We start from the raw sequence: 18224 nt of genomic DNA, 5'->3' as shown, positions 1-18224 counted from the left end.
TTAGGCCGCAGATGGTTCAGAAATTGCCGATCCTTTATAATGGTGTGACCTTTCAATTGACCCGCGTGACCTCAAATGACCTTGGATCGTCACCCAACTTTTTTTGCGGCATCGGGCACAGGGGCTTGACCCATGTACCAAATTTGGTGACAATCAGTCCATAAATGGTGGAATGAATGGACCAGGTAATAAATCTAACATTATAATATAAATGTTTGATTTCATGTTCTTGATTCAGGCCACTAGGGGCCAGTGTTTTTAAGGAATAAATATTAGAACTTTCTGTTTGTAGGAGCAGTCTGTTAACATCCCCTCCTCTTCTTGGGAGCTTCACCTGCTCTGTCCCAGTAGATGGAGATGGAGCCGTGCTTCTTTAAAATGGCAGCAACAGAAACCCTGTGGGAGCAGCACAGAGAACCACGACCTGACCAAGATCCACTGATCCAACGGCATCTTTCATTAAACGCAGTTTGTGCAGCTTAGTCTCATTTTCTATATTTAATGTCATACCACGGAACATTCCAGGGAAAGTGAGAACATCTCCATGGAGACGAGTAAATAGCAGACCCTTTCCCAGAAAAGTTATGTAGTGCACCTTTAAAGGGCCATATTACACTATTTTCTGATCTCTGTTAAAAAGTTCTCTCAAACAGAAATCACTCTGTTCCACCTTGTGATGTCAAGTGATAATACAGGAAGTGCTCCACTATGTTTTTAAACTTCATACACTCTCCCTGGAATCATTTGGATAATTTCATCTCTGCAACTGATAATCTCTACAGAACTAAAGATAAAATGTACTGTAGCTGTTCACTTGACTACCACTTCATGAAAAAGTGGAACAGAGCATTTTTGAGATTTGGGGACGTAAACAAACTAACTCAAATGTGTGTAAATGAAACAAAACACAACTCCAGGTCTGTTTTTGATGAGGGAACAACATTCTAACATGTCTTAAATCTCACAAGAGTCAAGTTTCCATAATATAAGACCTTTAAGCTAGAACTGTGCTCATTTCCAGCACTTCCTTCCTCTCACCTGTTTTCTATCTCTGGCCCTGGTTTGTGTCATGGGTAAAAATGTGCTCCGTCTGGTGGAACCTGCAGGGCAAACACATCTCTTTGTCCTGGTGTGCTGTTGTCTCTCCCTCGCCCCATTTTCCCCACAACAAAGCCCCACGCAGCCTGCTCCACCCTGCTACACGACGATCCGGTCCGGCCGCCTCCAGGCCTCCTTCACGCCGCCTCCACGCCACCTGGGCCTGAAATAGATTTGGAGGTGAAAGAGCACACAATCACAAGGCCGACTTTATGGAAACGTGTCGTGTTGTGTAATAGTGATTTGGTGAGAGGTGGTTTTCTTATGAATGGCATGTAGGAGTGACGATCAGGACGGACTGCATGCCTCAGAGATGTTACAACACAGATTAGTAGTGTTCTTCTCTTAGTAGGTTATACTTGTTGCTCTGGTCATATTTTTATCCTTCAGCCACTTTCAACATTCTGTATTTTAAAACTGGACTGGAATTTAAACTTTCCTTTGGGATTAATTCAGTATCTATCTATCTTGAAGCTCCTGTTTGTGCCAATGTGCACAAATACATGTAGAAAGATTCTGGTGGAGTTATTCTTTCATTTGGTGGTTACTTTCCTAAAATCTAAGGGATACGTTGTACTCTTACATCACACTATTTCAGTTCAAACTGCACAGAATCAGTGAGAAACATAGAAAGGACTGTTCTTGCACTGTGTGTATGTGTGATTTTTTTCTCTCTCATTTGTGATAGGAAATGCATTACTAAAACAAAGCTGTTTAAATCCTGTGTTGTTTTACACCTCAATTTAAATGCAACTCAGTGGAACCATATTCAGAATACAGCACTCTGACTGGAACATGTATCAGAATACGTTACAAAATACATGTGAATGCAGATATGCAGTATTCTGTAACTAATACTGTAACAACATAGTGAAGATTTTGCCTATGGAAAACTGACTGACTCCCATATCCACTAGACTTCCATCAGAGTTTGTGTGAAAAAGTAAAAGGCAGATATAATCTCAGAGGGATTATGTCCAACTGCAACAAATAATCCCTCTGTGCTCTCCAATGGAGCTGACGTCACCACTGCCATCTGCAGACTGTCCATCTGCAGAGACTGTCCACTGTCCATGTGCAGGAGACACGGCACTGCCTCCACTGCGGCTCCGCTAAACTCATATACGAAACACTGTCGGATCATAAAGTGATGCGGTTGTTGCGATACCTGCGCTGTGACATGTGAGAGGGGTGGGAGAGGACGTTCTGCCGCTTCCTCCTTCTCTCCACCTTGGGGGAGGACCGTCCCGCCCCGTCCGTCCGCCCGCCCGCCGGCTGCTGCTCCTCGGAGTTTAGCTTCCCCCGAGCCACGGTTCATCAGGAGGAATGAAGCCGAACGAGCGATGCCACTGGCGGTCTGGCGTTTGACACGGACACGGCGGAAAACACGGACACTTGGACGTCTACTGAATTTATTATAAGACGTTGGATGATACTGGTTGTTTTATTTTTTTTTCTTGATCGCTGTAAATAATCCGAATAAAGCGCTGAAGGATGAACACCTGGGTGAGAAGCCGGAGGAGCGAGCATAGCCTGGGAGCTGAGCGGGATCACTTTGACAAGCAGCAGGTAAACGGATAAGGATGTCACCGCTTCACTGCTCCGGCGCGGTTCTTTTCGGGTGTTTTGGCCAGCATTGGGCACATGTAGACCTGCCGATGTCGGCCCCGTTGGCCCCGGTCCCACCGCGCACACTACGGTTGAACTTAGTGTCCGGGATGATTAAAAAATGATCCGAATCTGGCAACGCGGTCAGTCCTCGAGCTCACCGCGCACGAGGCGGAGGAGAGGCTCGTGCTCGCGGCGCTGTCAGAAGAGCACTTGCTAGCGGTGGTTCTTTAGCATTTGTGTTAAAAAATATATATAAATAAAGGTAAAAATAGCTTTAAATAACATTACAAGTCCGTGCATTCTACTCGATATGGCGCACATTTTAATTATTTGACACCTATCCATATTACACGTCGTTTCTGTGTTTTTTTTTTTATAAGTTTAGAATAATAGAATGAGCAAAAAAAAAAAAAAAGGCCAGTTTTGTAATCCCAGTACACGAGGGTGTTTTTACATCATTTTAAAAGAAATTATCTTAAAAACTACTAAGTCCAGCTCGATGATGTTGTTGGTACCAGATCTTTTAGCCCTGCATAAGATCCTTCCTCTTTACATTTTTGGTACCAAGTCCAAATTTGTTTTGTTGAAGTTTTTCCAAATGTTGCATTGAAGCTGCACAGTGTTGGGTGAGTGTGTGCAGCAGATTCTAAGACACAAAATGACTTCTGTTTGGGAGTGAACGGCTCAACCTGAAAACAGAACAAAAATAAAGCATTAAATATTAAATCTTGATCTGTTTCTATACATTCTGTGAAAATGTGTGGTTATTTCAACAAGAATTGCCCAAATTATTGGCCTGCGAAATTATGTTGTCATATTTGGGACACCCTGTATAGTGCAGTTGATTTTAGACTATGGGGACCATCACAGTTGGTTGTATTGATGGGAAACATTGCTACCTGTTCACTGCCAGAGAAGTCTTTGTGCTTCTTGTGTGTTAAAGGGCCCAGATGACCCTGTTTTCTGATCTGTGTTTTAACGTTGTTTCCTCACAAACTGACCTGGTGTTGTGTTTTGTCACATTCACACATGTTTAACCCAGTTTCTCAAACAGAAAGCACCCTGCTCCACCTTGTGATGTCATGTGGTAACACAGGAAGTGCCCCACTGTGTTTTTAAACTAGACACACTAGAATCATTTGGATCATTTCAGCCCGGGAATTGTCTATCTCTACTGAACTAAAGATAAAACACATCTGTTAACTGTTAACTTGTTGACGTCATGCAGTGGTAGTTTTCGAGATAACAGCTACCTTTAAAAACACAGTGAAGCACTTCCTGTATTACCACATGACATCACAAGGTGGAACAGTGTTTACAGTTTGAGAGAAGAACTCAGCCAAAGTGTGCAGGGTTTGTGTGTTAACCATGTTTGAATGAAACAAGACATAACTCCCAAGTATGTGAGGAAACAACATTATAGAGATCAGAAAGTAGAGTACCAGTAATATGGGCCCTTTAAAACTATGATGGAGTGGGGAAAGCCAAGCAGGTACAAATGCTACTCGTCTGGATTATCTAGGCTTAGAAGTGTGGCGCTGAAGTAAGCTATATATTCTTAATTTTTAATACATAATTACTGATGACTGTTCAAACAAAAGTCTCAGTGCAGCTCAACAGGTATAGTCATCATATCCAGTGTCTGGGCAGTTTGAAGAAAGTAACAGCCCTCAGGAAAAAAGTACTTGCCTATGAGTATGAGAGAAGACTTTTTTGCTGTAGATTTGCTGTATATTGTCATTTGTTATATATTTTTGTAATACGGATGTCCAATGTCCAACAAAACATTTAAATTTAGTGCAAAGAGCTTTTTAAAATACAAAAACTTCCCTCTAAAACATGAAAACCATTCCAAATACCTACCCCCTGCTCAGAGCTCAGTTACCCCCAAGTCCTGTAACTTTAGTTGGGATATTGTAAGCTGCAAAACTGCCAGATGTTTTGAACAGCTGACATAGCACTTCCATAGTTGTAGTATGTAGTATGTAGTATGTAGTTGCTGATTGTCAGGACAGACAAAAAGACATCAGTAAAAAGCCTTAGCCCAGAGGAACTGATCCTGTCCTCAGTGCGTCCGCTGTCCTCACACGGACATTGACAAGGTTAAACTTCATTTCTCATATTACTTCATGAAGACGCTGAGTAACAGAACAGCACAGGGACAGCTCCTGGTGTCTAAATTAGAATGTGTTTTTTCCGGATTGTTTGCCCTCCTGTAGGTAATATCTTAGACTACTGTGGCAGGAGTATAGTTATATTTTAGACCTTGTTTAGCCATCATTTAGACCTCTAATAGTGCTGGTATAGACCTGGTTTAGATCTGGAGACATTCAAGGGTAACATCTTTTTGAACCACTTCTCCATCTTGCTCTGTATGTAAATGAGACTGTACAGAATTAAACTGCAAGCACTAGACTGAGGTATTTGACATGCTTCTGTTGTTTTCTAGAAGGAAGCGTATTTTAAGCACACGTCCTTTTGGGTGTTGGGTGTTTTGGGCTGGGGGTCAGATACTTGTAAGTGTAGTCAGCCATGTTGGAAGGTTAAAGATGGCTGCTGTATGGAGACATATTTGCAGAGTTGTCACCATGACCAGGCAGTGCCCTGTGGGCCTGTGTCCTGTGCGGCGCTCAGCTCGTTCTTCCTGCTTGACCAGCTTTTCTCTGCTGAGCATTCTTTTGTCTTTGGCACACACACTTTCAGTTTGACTATCATGTCTCTTTCAGTGATTGTCACAGGACAACAAAGATGAACAGCCTGATTGCTACATTCTAGAATCTCTGTCTGCCCCCACAGCTTTATTTCTGACACATAGGGCTGGACGATACGGTGATGAAATCAATTAGTGATTACATTCCTGTTACCATCGGCTATTCTGCTTAAATCTTTGTTTTGTGATTGACTAATACAGCTTGAATGCAGCTCTATGTTCAAATAGACTTTTCCCAGCCCACAGTGTTTTGTATTAGTCTGCATCAGCAATGAGTAATGTGACTGAACCAATCACAGTGAGATGTGAATTTTCAGAAGAAGCACATGATTATAGTTACCTCTTATAGTCAGACATTAAATTGACATGAATCAATGTGATCAAATCGATTGTGGTCCAAGGAAACTGTGATATATATTTTTTGGCATATCACCCATCCCTACCTGCCTACCCCCTCACCCAGTATCCTCATAACAATTCCGATACCCATCAGAACTGGACTTGCTGCATGCTGCTGATGAAATGGACCTCACATTCTTCATTGTCCCTGTAAGAAAACAGAGCCATCCTTTAACACTTCTGGGCTCATCAGTCTCTCTAACCTTCATACATCTCAAAACTGTCTATAAACACAATCTTTATAGTCAAGAAAAGTACAACCTCAATACTATTCTTTTTTAAAATGTTAAAATAAGAGCTAGACCGATTAACATTTTCTCTGGATTGTGAACATTATCAACATTGGCCATGAAAAAACTAAACCAGTCACTTTTTAGACTATTTGAATTTCATTTCTCTTTTAGCAGTGTACTTTCCCAGTCTAATTACATAAGTAAGGAAGCATAGGGAGAGTGCTGCTGATAGGTTGTGAGTATTATTTGTGTAGTGATTCATTCTACGGCAGAGATAAATTGCGTTGTGTTTGTGTAGTTCAGCTGGAGCACACCCCTTGGACGTCATGAACTGTGTTTACATGCGCAGAACACTGTGAGAGTGCAACCAACCACATTCAAATCATCTTTATCCCAAAACCTCAAACCTCTCTTATCCCTGTACGGCAAAGCAAAAAACCAACAGGTGTGAATGGGGGGCTACGAGATGTTCAGGTGCATCTAGTAATTTAGCTGTTATACAAGCACACTTTAGGCATTAATGGATAGAAAGAGACATCTCATTTACATTTAGCATTTGATTTTTGGGCATGTATTCACTTTTTAGTACTGATCTAAAATGAGTGAGTAAACATTTGAACACGTGACTAATATTTTCCTGTCTGTTTCTTACCTCGTGTAGTTGAATGCCTCTCCTAGTCTGTGCCTAATGTATATCCGACTTATGTTACGTGCTTCTCCTGATATGTTGTTGGGATCTTTGAGGTTCGATTCACAACACCTCAGTCATGGGCTTACACGTATTTCGTTACATCAGTTTAAATTGATACTTTGCAGCTGACGTCATCAACATTCACTGGGTGTATGATGATAACTGTAGGCACTGCTCTGTCAGAAGAAGATTTACCGTATTTCCCGGGCTATTAGGCGCTCTGGATTATAAGGCACACTGTTATAGAATGGCCTATTTTCAAACTTTTTTCATGAATAAACCGCACCGGACTATAAAGGAAACCCAACAGTGTGATGGGTGAGTGGTTTTGTTTGTTTGTGGCGTTCACGGTGACTCTGGGCTTTGTTCAGTAGTGGTGTGTAGGGAGGGTGCTGTCTGGGACCAACGGATTGTCGGCGTGTTCGCAGTGACTCAGTTGTTCACATTGCACTCGCTTTTTCGGTTCGTTCCTCCATTCCGTTCCTCGTCAGCGTGGAGTGATGAGTGTGTCTGTGGGTGTGTTTCGCTGTGCGGTCGCTGTCTGCTCCGTGTGTGTTTGCGGGTGGTGCGGCTTTGTACTGTATTTTCCGGGCTATTAAATACGCTCTTAAGCCTCTAACTGTATCAAAAAACGACTGCACGACCCACAATCCAGAGCGCCTTATACACAAATCCACTTGGGTGTCCCAGCACGACTTTAGTAAACTACAAAGCCGCACCACCTGCAGAACACACAAACACACACGGAGCAGACAGCGACCGCACAGCGAAACACACCCACAGTCACACTCATCACTCCACGCCGACGAGGAACGGAACGAAGGAACGAACCGAAAAAGCGAGTGCAATGTGCCACTTCTAGACACAACTGAACAACTGAGTCACTGCGATCACGCTGACAATCCGTTGGTCCCAGACAGCACCCTCCCTACACGCCACAACTGAACAAAGCCCAGAGTCACCGTGAACGCCACAAACAAACAAAACCACTCACCCATCACACTGTTGTGTTTCCTTTAAAGTCCGGTGTGGTTTATTTGTGAAAAAAAGTTCAAAAATAGACCATTCTTTGACAGTGCGCCTTATAATCCAGAGCTCCTAATAGTGCAGAAAATATGGTAGTTTACTGAAGTTGTGCTGGGACACCCGAGTGGATTTGTGTGTAGGGTGCTCTGGATTGTGGGGCGCGGTGGTTTTTTGATGGGTTTGGAGGCTTAAGCACGTCTAATAACCCGGAAAATACAGTAATTTAACATAATTTGACTTAAAAGAGGTGACTTAGTTGGAACTACAACAGGTGAGCTGGTTTGTGAAGTTAAACAAGTCCTTCCCAAAAAAAACAGAGACACACGATACTATCTAGCATTAGTAAGTAAGTAAATAAGCTTTTATTTATATAGCACCTTTCACAGATAAAAAATCACCAAGTGTGTTACAGTGCAATAAAGAACATATATAAGAACAGAGGAATTACACAGTCAACTAAAAGCTTGTATAAAAAGCCGTGTTTTGAGCTGCTTTCACGGAGGGCCGAGGCAGGGCATTCCATAATTTGTGGACCACAGCCTGAAAGCACATGTCCCCTCGTGTTTTAAATCAGGTCTGTCAAGAGGCCCTGACCTGTGGGCTGGAGGGTGTGAGCTGAGGTGTAGGGGCGAAGTAAGTCATTGATGTACTGGGGCCTTGTCCATTTAAAGCTCTGTAAGTTAAAACCATGATTTTATAATCAACACGGAACTTAACAGGAAGCGAGTGCAGTGAAGATAACACTGGTGTGATGTGTGTTCACCTGTTTACTTCTGTTAAAAACCTTTCAGCCACGTTTTGTACAAGTTGCAACCGCTGAAGTGTGGAAATGTTAAAACAAGTGAAAAGAGAATTGTACAAGTTAATCACCCTTTTGTAGAAAATCAAACTCATAAACAGGACCATGAATGCTCTATGGAAGATCATTTGTTCCATCAGATTTTGAATTTCTCACTTTGAATTTTTTAACTCTGAAAAAAGATGTTTGAATTATTTGTATGAATTTTAGTTAGATATTTTCAAACCCTCAAATTCAACAGCTGAAATTCAGAATGTAAAATTCGCAGTGAAAAATTACACAGCAAAAATCCAAGATGCCAAGGCAGAAGCAATCGATCATGTGAGCGAGGAGGACAGAGGCTGCTTCCTATTGGCTGTTCTCATTTGTGGGCGGGGTTTACACTTAACAAATCAAAGAGATGAGGTTACGATGAAGCTAATTCTGACCAATCAGATTGCTTCACTGCACCATTTCCTGTTTGTTACTAAGTTAGATCGGATCACTTTGGATCGATTGCTTCTGCCTTGGCATCTTGGATCTTTACTGTGAATTTTTTTCACTGCGAATTTTACACTCTGAATTTTGACTGTTGAATTTGAGGATTTGAAAGTATTTGTGCTGAATATTTAAAAGGTGATTTTTTTAATATTGAATTTTATACACTTTGAAAATGTACACAACTAAAATTCATAATAAAAAATAATTCAAACATGTTTTTTCAGATTAAAAAAATTAAAAGTGAGAATTTCAACAGCATTTAAAATTCAAAATCTGATGAAACAAATGATCTTCCATAATGCTCGCACTCATCACAGGCTCCTGAAAACCTGCTGTTTAAATCCATTTTGTTTTTTGTTTTTTCAGGCTGTATTTTCAGGCTTCTTAAAACTCTTTGACAGTGTTTGCTGATGTGTACATTGTGTCTCCAACTGCTGAACATTCCACCATAGTTATACACGTAGAAGACCCCCCAGCGTGATGTCACTGGGCCAGTTATCCGGTTGTCGAGTAGTGAGCGAATACAAGTGTGAGAGAGGAACTAAACAAACTGAACAGTCCCCAGGGAGTCCTGTGCAGCCACAGCTCTTCATTACGTGCACCAGGCTGAGGTGATCTGCAGAGGGAGGAGGACCTCAGGGATGCAACACCGATCACAAACCAAACACTCGCTCACTCACTGGGGAAACTGCCAGGAAGTGAAGAAAGGCTGAAATCACAAGTATATGATAGAAGTATTTATTTATTTAGTTATTTCGGTCACAGGTATATTTTGACATTAATTCACAGACAGTCATTTAAGCAGCGTTGGGAAAGTGACTTTTAAAATGTATTCCCCTACAGATTACAGATTACACACCCCAAAATGTAGTTCGTAACATAATCCATTAAATTACTTAAAGTGAGTAACGTAATCTGAATACTTTGGATTACTTGATATTGTCATGTTTTTTTAAACTACATGAATGTATTAACCACATCCTGAAAATTCATGTTTGTTCTCTTCAAATTGTCTGTTGAGCCCAAGTCTCACTGAAGAGGCATGTGTTTGCTGTAGAGAAGTAAAAACGAAGATGTTTTAACATGAGACGTTTTGTCTGCTATTATTAACAGAGAAATGATTTCTATATGAGATCACTGCTGCCTTAAATTATGTCCACACTAATGTTAGTGTCATACTGTTTAGACCTGGTTTAGTCCTAGTTTAGTTCTGGTTTAGTCCTGGTTGTAGTCCTGGTTTAGTCCTAGTTTAGTCCTGGTTTTAACCTGGTTTAGTCCTGGTTGTAGTCCTAGTTTAGTTCTGGTTTTAGTCCTAGTTTAGTCCTGGTTTAGTCCTGGTTTTAGTCCTGGTTTTAGTCCTGGTTTAATCCTGGTTTAGTCCTGGTTTTAGTCCTAGTTTAGTCCTGGTTTAATCCTGTGTTTTTAGTCCTAGTTTAGTTCTGGTTTTAGTCCTAGTTTAGTCCTAGTTTAGGCCTGATTTAGTCCTGGTTTAGTCCTAGTTTAGTCCTGGTTTTAGTTCTGGTTTTAGTCCTGGTTTAGCCCAAAATGTAATCCATTTATTTGAAGTAAAATAACTGTAATCTAATTACCACTCATTGAAACAGTAACTGTAACCGAATAGAGTTACTCATAATTTGTACTCTGATTACGTAACTCCAGTACATGTAATCTGTTACTCCCCAACACTGTATTTAACATACACAGACAAAAGGTGCAGGCTGAAGCTTAAGCTTATTTTGCCTTTACATTTATTCCTTTGTCAGAGTGTCATCTTGATACCAGTTCATCTTCATAAATACAGTAAGAGGAAACGAATAAATCAGTAACAGAACAACAAAGTTCTACAGCACAAACTAAGTCTCATAATTCATGTATCTGTCCAGAGTTAAACCTTTAAACCTCTTTATAAAGTGAAAGAGACTGGTGCACAATTTTAGGTTTTCTGTCCAGTTGTTCCAGAGCTCCACTCCTTTAACAGATTTACAAAATTTCATAATGTTTGTTCTGATTTTCTTTTTGATAAATATGGCTGTGCCTCTGAGCTCATATTGACTCTTTTGGATTTTGAACATGTTCTGTAAAGATTGTTGTTTACTTTGAACATGATTTTAGTATAAAGGTCGACTAAATCATAAAATTTCAGAGTTTGAAGGTTTATAAATAACACATTGGTTGATTCGTTATAAGTTGATAATGTGATTGCTCTTATTGCCTTTTTTTTCAACGTAAAGACTGGATTTGTATTAGTCTTATATGTATTGCCCCAAATCTCAATACCGTAGGTTATGTCGGGCATTACCAGCGAGTTGTATATAATAAAAAGACTGTTTTTATCTAGGATATATCTATATTTGTATATACTTGCAATCACTTTGGATAATTTATATATAAGTATAATAATGTCCACTGCACAGAATCAAATCTTAATATGTGTACGGTAATAAAAGCTGCTATTCCTCTAGTTTAGACTTGTGAAATATCCCTGTGTGTCAGATGCCCTCCCCGTGTCTCCATGGCGATCTTATTCTGTGTAAAAATTGTTAGCCCTGTAGTTTAGACCTATACAAACATGTTTTATCGATTCAGATTTCAGTCTCTCTCAAACGTTGATGCTCCTGGACTAGTGGACGGTGGATATTTAGTTTCAGATTAAATTAAGTAGATAAGGCTTTATTGAAACTCTAGTGAAGGGCTGTCCAAACTTTTTTCATGAAGGGCCACATATCTAAACACAGACGAAGCAGAGGGCCGATCGAGGGCCGTACACTGATGCTCAGTACAGGGAATAATTGAAATATGTGCATGTTTTTACACATTAAAATGAGCCATCAGACTTTATTCAAGCTAAGATCCTTAAAAACACACTAAATATGAAATATTAGCTTTATCAAGGTAGATTTTCAAAAATCTTGCAGTAAAAAAATATTTTTTAATTGATGCAAGGTCATTTGGGCCAATTCACCTGGAAGTCTGAGGGCCAAGAAAAATTTGTCTGAGCCCGGGCCGTAGTTTGGACATGCCTGCTCTAGTGTGAAGAGTGCACAAAATGAGACTAGTCTTGTTGTATAATAGGGGTGTGCAAAAATACTGTAATGTCGATATATATCGTATCGTTTGATGTGATGATACAGTATCGATATTGTGGGCTCCTGTATTGATATATCGCCAAGAGTATTTTTTAGTATATTTTACTGAATTATTTTGTTACAAAGCTGCAGTTTTGTTGTTTAAGGGGAAGAAAACTTGTTTAAGTGACACATTTGACATTTTCACTGTTTTGATGATTAAAATGCTTGTGTTTCATTTGAACCTTGCACAAGAAGTGTTTTAACAAATGCTTTTATTGTCACAGGCACAAGTTAGACTTTATTTTTTATTGAACCATATTGAATCGATTTGAAATATATTGCATCGAACTGAAAGGGCACTGTATCGAGATATGTATCGTATTGTGGCTTATGCATCGAGATATGTGTCATATCGGTAACGTCTTAATGATACCCAGCCCTATTGTATAATAATGAAAAATCTGGCCTACAAAAAATATCAGCTGCTCTGGATTTTAAAAGGAAAACCTCTGTATAAAAAAATTGTGTGATTTGTGTGGAGACGAGGGGGGCGTGGACAAGAGCCGAGCGTGGCTTCTGATTGGCTCCTGTAAGTGTGGGTGTGACCCCTGCCTGTAGAACGTGTGCACCTGTAGCACACACACACAGAGCCGGCCTACAGTCCTCTCAAACAGAATGTGCTGCTCCAGTGATCCAGTGAACTACATGTTGCAGGAGCACGTTTGAGAGACGTCTGTTACACACTGACACTGACTCAGAACTGCTGCTCTGGATTTTAAAAGGAAAACCTGTATTTTGGTAATTGATAAATCACACACTTTTTTATATAATTGTTTTCTTGCAATTATTCTTTCAATTAAACTGTTACTTGGTTTTCCTGGGCGTATGAGATACTAAATATGACTGTGATGAAACCTCTCATGGCGTGTTTTGGAGTTGGTCCATTTTGTGTGATCTAGGACCTAGTTTAGTTGTTTATTAGAAATGTCAGAATCTCGCTCGATTCACATCCAGAGAACTGTTTTCTTTATTCCCTAAATCCTTCTGCATACTGTTCCAGTCTGACATTCAGGCTTCTTCTGTTCCATTGTTGATTCCTTTGTTTATTCCAGACAGCTTTTGGCGTGTTTTGTTCTCAGTTGTAGCAGAAGCTCATCTCTGTGTGAGCCAAATACTGGAGGAGATGCACTGAGTGTGGGAGCATATTGTGCCCAAAGTGAAGTGTTCCTCTGTCTGCTCCTCTGTCTGCTCCTCTGTGGGCTTCTCTATCTGTTCCTCCATGGGCTCCTCTGCGGGCTCCTCTGCGGGTTTCTCTGCGGATTCCTCTGTCGGCTCCTGCGGACTCCTCTGTGGGTTCCTCCATGATCTCCTCTGTCTGCTTCTCTTTCTGCTCCTCTGTCAGCTCCTTTGTCTACTTCTCTGTCTGTTCCTCTGTGGGCTCCTCTCTCTGCTCCTCTGTGGGCTCCTTCCATGGGTTCCTCTGTGGGTTCCTCCATGATCTCCTCTGTGTGTTCCTCCATTATCTCCTCTGTGTGTTCCTCCATTATCTCCTCCGTGGGCTCCTCCGTAGGCTCCTCTCTCGGCTTCTCTCTCTGCTCCTCTCTCTGCTCCTCTGTCTGCTCCTCCGTGGGCTCCTCTCTCTGCTCCTCTGTCTGCTCCTCCGTGGGCTCCTCTCTCTGCTCCTCTGTGGGTTCCTCCATGATCTCTTTGTATTTCTCTCTGTGGGCTTCTCTAGGAAACAGAGCTGTGGGTGTTATGCGTCACGGCTCCTGCTCTATGGGGCCTGTCTGCGGCTTCTTTGGAGATGAGGGGGGCGTGGACAAGAGCCGAGGGTGGATTCTGACTGGCTCCTATAAGTGTGGGTGTGACCCCTGTCTGTAGAACGTGTGCACCTGTAGCACCCACACACAGAGAGCCGGCCTACAGTCCTCTCAAACAGAACGTGCTGCTCCAGTGATCCAGTGAACTACATGTTCCAGGAGCACGTTTGTCGTTTGTCTGTTACACACTGACACTGACTCAGAAGTGCTGCCTAACCAGAATAACGCTCCTGCAGTGGCACATGATCGGGAATGCCTCTTACTGAAAGCGATTGGGAAAATGCAGAATGACATGATGAATATTTGAATCTGATTGTTCGAAGCATCACAACAGAGAATCTGAAAATCCACGTCCAGTTGAGATAAAAGCACAGACGTCCTCCCTGTTCACATGTGCACAAAGCTCTTCCTTTCCTTTCCTTTTATTTCTGCTGCAACAGACTGAAGAAGGCTACGTTTCTGCGCCACCCTGTTTCTTTTTGGCTTTTGTGAACTACAGATATTGTGAGAATTCATCTCACTGGCCAGATTGGCAAAGGCAGAAGAGCATTATGATAAACTTTATAATTATAAGTGCCCATTGGAAATTAAGTGACCAATCTGCGCCAACTTCACTCTGAATTATTAACACATTGACACAAGATGATTTAGGTGTCTTGCTCATGGGCTGTCAGTTCAGGAGGTACGACATTTGACATTTGAGTCTTTTTATTCTGTGACATTCAAAGCGTCACATCTCCTAAAATCCCTGTTTTCCCCACAGACTGTTTATATAAATGGACATACAATAGTTAACCTGCTAAGTGAGCACGGGCGCGCTTCCGGCTCCATCGACTCTGGATCCAGTTAAATTTAATATAGAAAAAATATTCTTTTGGATTGTTCTTTTGAATTTCAATTAAGAACAAAAAACATTAACATGGAAAAACAGTTTGACCTCTAGTTCCACTATTTTATTTAAAGTTTATTCCAAATAACACCAATCAAAAAACATTCTCTGTGCCTATTTCAATTTTAATATTTTATTCTCTCTGGTTTATATGAAGTTCTGCTGCTCAGCGCCGCCTGTAAATTCAGTGTCAACTGAACAAAGGAGAGTTTATCGCTGCTTTGTGTCTTTTGTCATGGAGAAATTTCAAAGATTTTTCAGGTAAATCTTTCTCGCTGCATAACTTCCGGGGTCAAATAAACGAGAGAAAATAAAATATCAAAATTAAAATAGTCATGTGTTTTTTGATTGGCCAATCCATCCATCTTCTTCCGCTTATCCGAGGTCGGGTCATGGGGGTAGCAGTCTAAGCAGAGACTCTCAGACCAGGCCAGCTGAGAGACATGGTCCTGGGTCTTCCCCGGGGCCTCCTCCCAGTAGGACATGCCCGGAACACCACCCGAGGGAGGGGCCCAGGAGGCATCCAGAACAGATGCTCGAGCCACCTCAACTGGCTCCTCTCGACGTGGAGGAGCAGCAGCTCTACTCCGAGCTCCTCCAGTGTGACTGAGCTCCTCACCCTATCTCTAAGGGAGCACCCAGACACCCTGCGGAGGAAACTCATTTCGAGTGCTTGTATCCAGGATCTTGTGCTTTCGGTTCACTACCCAGAAGCTCATGACCATAGGTGAGAGTAGGAACGAAGACTGATTGGTAAATCGAGAGCTTCGCCTTTTGACTCAGCTCTTTCTTCACCACAACGGTCCAATACAGCGACCGCATCACTGCAGACGCTGAACAGATCCACCTGTCAATCTCACGCTCCGTCCTCCCCTCACTCATGAACAAGATCCCGAGATACTTGAACTCCTCCACTTGAGACAGAGACTCTCCACTCTTCTCCCTCTTTTTTGATTGGTGTTTATTTGAAATAAACACTTAAATTAAATATTGGAAATAGAGGTCGAAATCAGTTTTTTTGTTTGAATCTAAAATGGAATAATGAAATAACAAACTGTTTTCCCATTTTATAATTTTTTGTTCTTAATTGAAATTCAAAAGAAAAAAATTTACATGGACCTACATGATCTTGGGGTTTTTATTTTTAATATTTTGTGCGTAAATATTCCTAATATGGAACTCTGCTCCAAATTCCCTCCTTTAACTGCCGGCCTCATGAGGTTCATTTGACTGGAGCTCTGTAACCGTGCAACTAGGGGGGGACGGAGATTCCAGGCTGAAAGTGAGGACCGGGGCACCGAGAGGATTCACGTTGTTCGGAGGGACGTGGTCGAGACGGGGGGCAGTTGTTTTCAAGGCGGCTGCCCTAACTATAAAGCGCTGCAGGAAACACTGGGAGCTGAACACTGTGGGTTATAGAGTCTAAAGTTTTCCCTGACCCCTCATACCACCCATTGCTCTTTCCTTACTCCATTCTCTTTTTGTGTTTGTTGTGTATTTTTGTAACAGTGTTAGGGTTCATGAATGCTGCTCTGCCAAAAGAAACAAAGTCCCTGCTCGCTGTGGTGACCTGTAGCTGACCTGAGCACTTTGTTGTGATGACTGTTACAGTTACTCAAAGGAAAGAGCAGGAGGAAATCAGCACTGCCGCTGTCAGCCGGAGGTCAACACACTCTATTGTTTGTGAGCGGCTTTAGATGAATGTTGCAATGAACCTGAACCTGTTTCTGATAAAACACCAGAACTGAAGCAAGAATTGGTCTTGTTTAAAACTGTGGCCCAGCTCTGAAGTACAGCGCGTTGGTCTGATGTCACGACGCCATTGTTCTGATCTGGAGACTTGTGTGTGTTTGTGTGCGTGTGCGTGTGTGTGGGAGGCAGTGTTCATGTGTTTTTACTCCTCTATTCTAGTTATTATGTGTGAGAAGTGCTGCTGAGTCACACGCAGCAGCACAGTCCCCTTCTCCTCTCCCCCTCCTCTCTCTTCTCTGCTATCTCCTCTCTCCCCCCTTTTTCTCCTCTCCCTCTCTCTCTCCCCTCTCTCTCCTCTCCCCCTCCTCTCTCTCCTCTCTCCCCTTTCTCTCTTCCCGTCTGCTCTCCCACCTTCTCTCCTCTCTCTCATCTCTCCATTCCTCTCTCTCCTCTCTTGTCGCCTCTATTCCCTTTCCTCCTCTCACCTCTCCCCTCCTCTCTCCCCCTCATCTCTTTCTCCCCCGTGGCCTTGGTACAAGGTGAAACACCGCGGTGGGTGTGTGTGTGTGGGTGTGTGGGTGTGCGTGTGCGAACTGTTTGCTCTGGGTGCATTTCCCTCACCTCTGCCGTTGCCAGAGTGAATATCCAGGAGAGGAGGGGAGATAGAGAGAGAGAGAGAGAGAGAGAGGAAACAGAGTGAGGAGAAAGAGAGGGAGAAGAGAGTAATAAGGAGGAGAGAGGGAGATGGAAGAGAGAGTGAGTGAGTGAGAGGGAGGAGCGGTGGAAGGAGGAGAGACAGATTGAGGTAGAGAGAGAGAGGAAGGAGTGGTGGAAGGGGGAGGATGAGGGAGGAGGGAGGATGTTGTATTGCACTGACTTTAGGAAGAACTATATTAACACAACAAAAATGTATAATCTTCTGTATTATCCATTATTTTCCACATCAAATACATGCGCAGGTGTAAATCCTTCTTTTGATTTTTTTTGCAACACCACTAAACAAAACAAATTTTGTATTTATATTCCCTAAATGATATTAATAATAATAATGCATCACTTTTATACAGCGCTTTACAGTTCATTATTCATTTAGTTCATACCCAGTGGTAGTAAACTACTACTGTAGCCACAGCTGCCCTGCGCCATCGGCCCCTCCAACCACCACCATCACTCATGCACACACCACTTTCATACCAGGCAATGTGGGTGAAGTGTCTTGCCTAAGGACACAATGACAGTTTTTGTGTCTGACCCCCCTGTCGCTCCTGATTTTCCCAATGTCTCCCATCCAAGTCCTAACCAGGCCCGGTCCCGCTGAACTTCTGACAGGATCAGACGTTGACAAACTGGTATGGTCACAATATTAACACTGTTAGAATATATGGGCCAGTCTGAGCTCTGTATCACGTGTGTCCCTGGAAATCTCTCTGTTTGTACTCATAACACAAAACTGCAGCCCAAGACCTTCACTTCACTGGAGTACTAGTTAGTATTGAGTTGCAGAATCCCTCATTTGCCACATTTACATGAGAGATTTAATTCTGAATAAAAGTAATTTTATTCTGAATAAAATTGTATTCCTTTTTAAAAAGACCATGTAAACACTTAATTCCTAATGAAAATTATTATTCTGAATTAAACTTATTTCTGAAGTAAGTGGGTGGTTTATTCAGATTTTAAAGCCAAATTCATTTCTTCCTGGATCATG

At 41.9% G+C, this 18224-nt stretch overlaps 1 protein-coding gene across 1 annotated transcript in view; it reads left to right on the top strand.

Moving 5' to 3' along the window:
- The first annotated feature begins 2388 nt into the window (after positions 1 to 2388).
- Positions 2389 to 18224, top strand: part of hip1rb (huntingtin interacting protein 1 related b) — a 72590-nt gene continuing 56754 nt past the window's right edge. The window contains 1 exon segment of the mRNA XM_020938307.2: positions 2389 to 2667. Within this exon segment, the coding sequence (XP_020793966.2) occupies positions 2593 to 2667 (75 nt within the window). The 5' untranslated portion in view covers positions 2389 to 2592.

Source organism: Boleophthalmus pectinirostris, unplaced genomic scaffold (assembly GCF_026225935.1).
Source record: "Boleophthalmus pectinirostris isolate CB_2022bp ecotype Guang Dong unplaced genomic scaffold, ASM2622593v1 HiC_scaffold_4, whole genome shotgun sequence".
In the NCBI taxonomy this organism is placed as follows: domain Eukaryota; kingdom Metazoa; phylum Chordata; class Actinopteri; order Gobiiformes; family Gobiidae; genus Boleophthalmus; species Boleophthalmus pectinirostris.
Note: the sequence above shows the minus strand (reverse complement) of the source record. Positions and strands in the feature narration are given on the sequence as shown.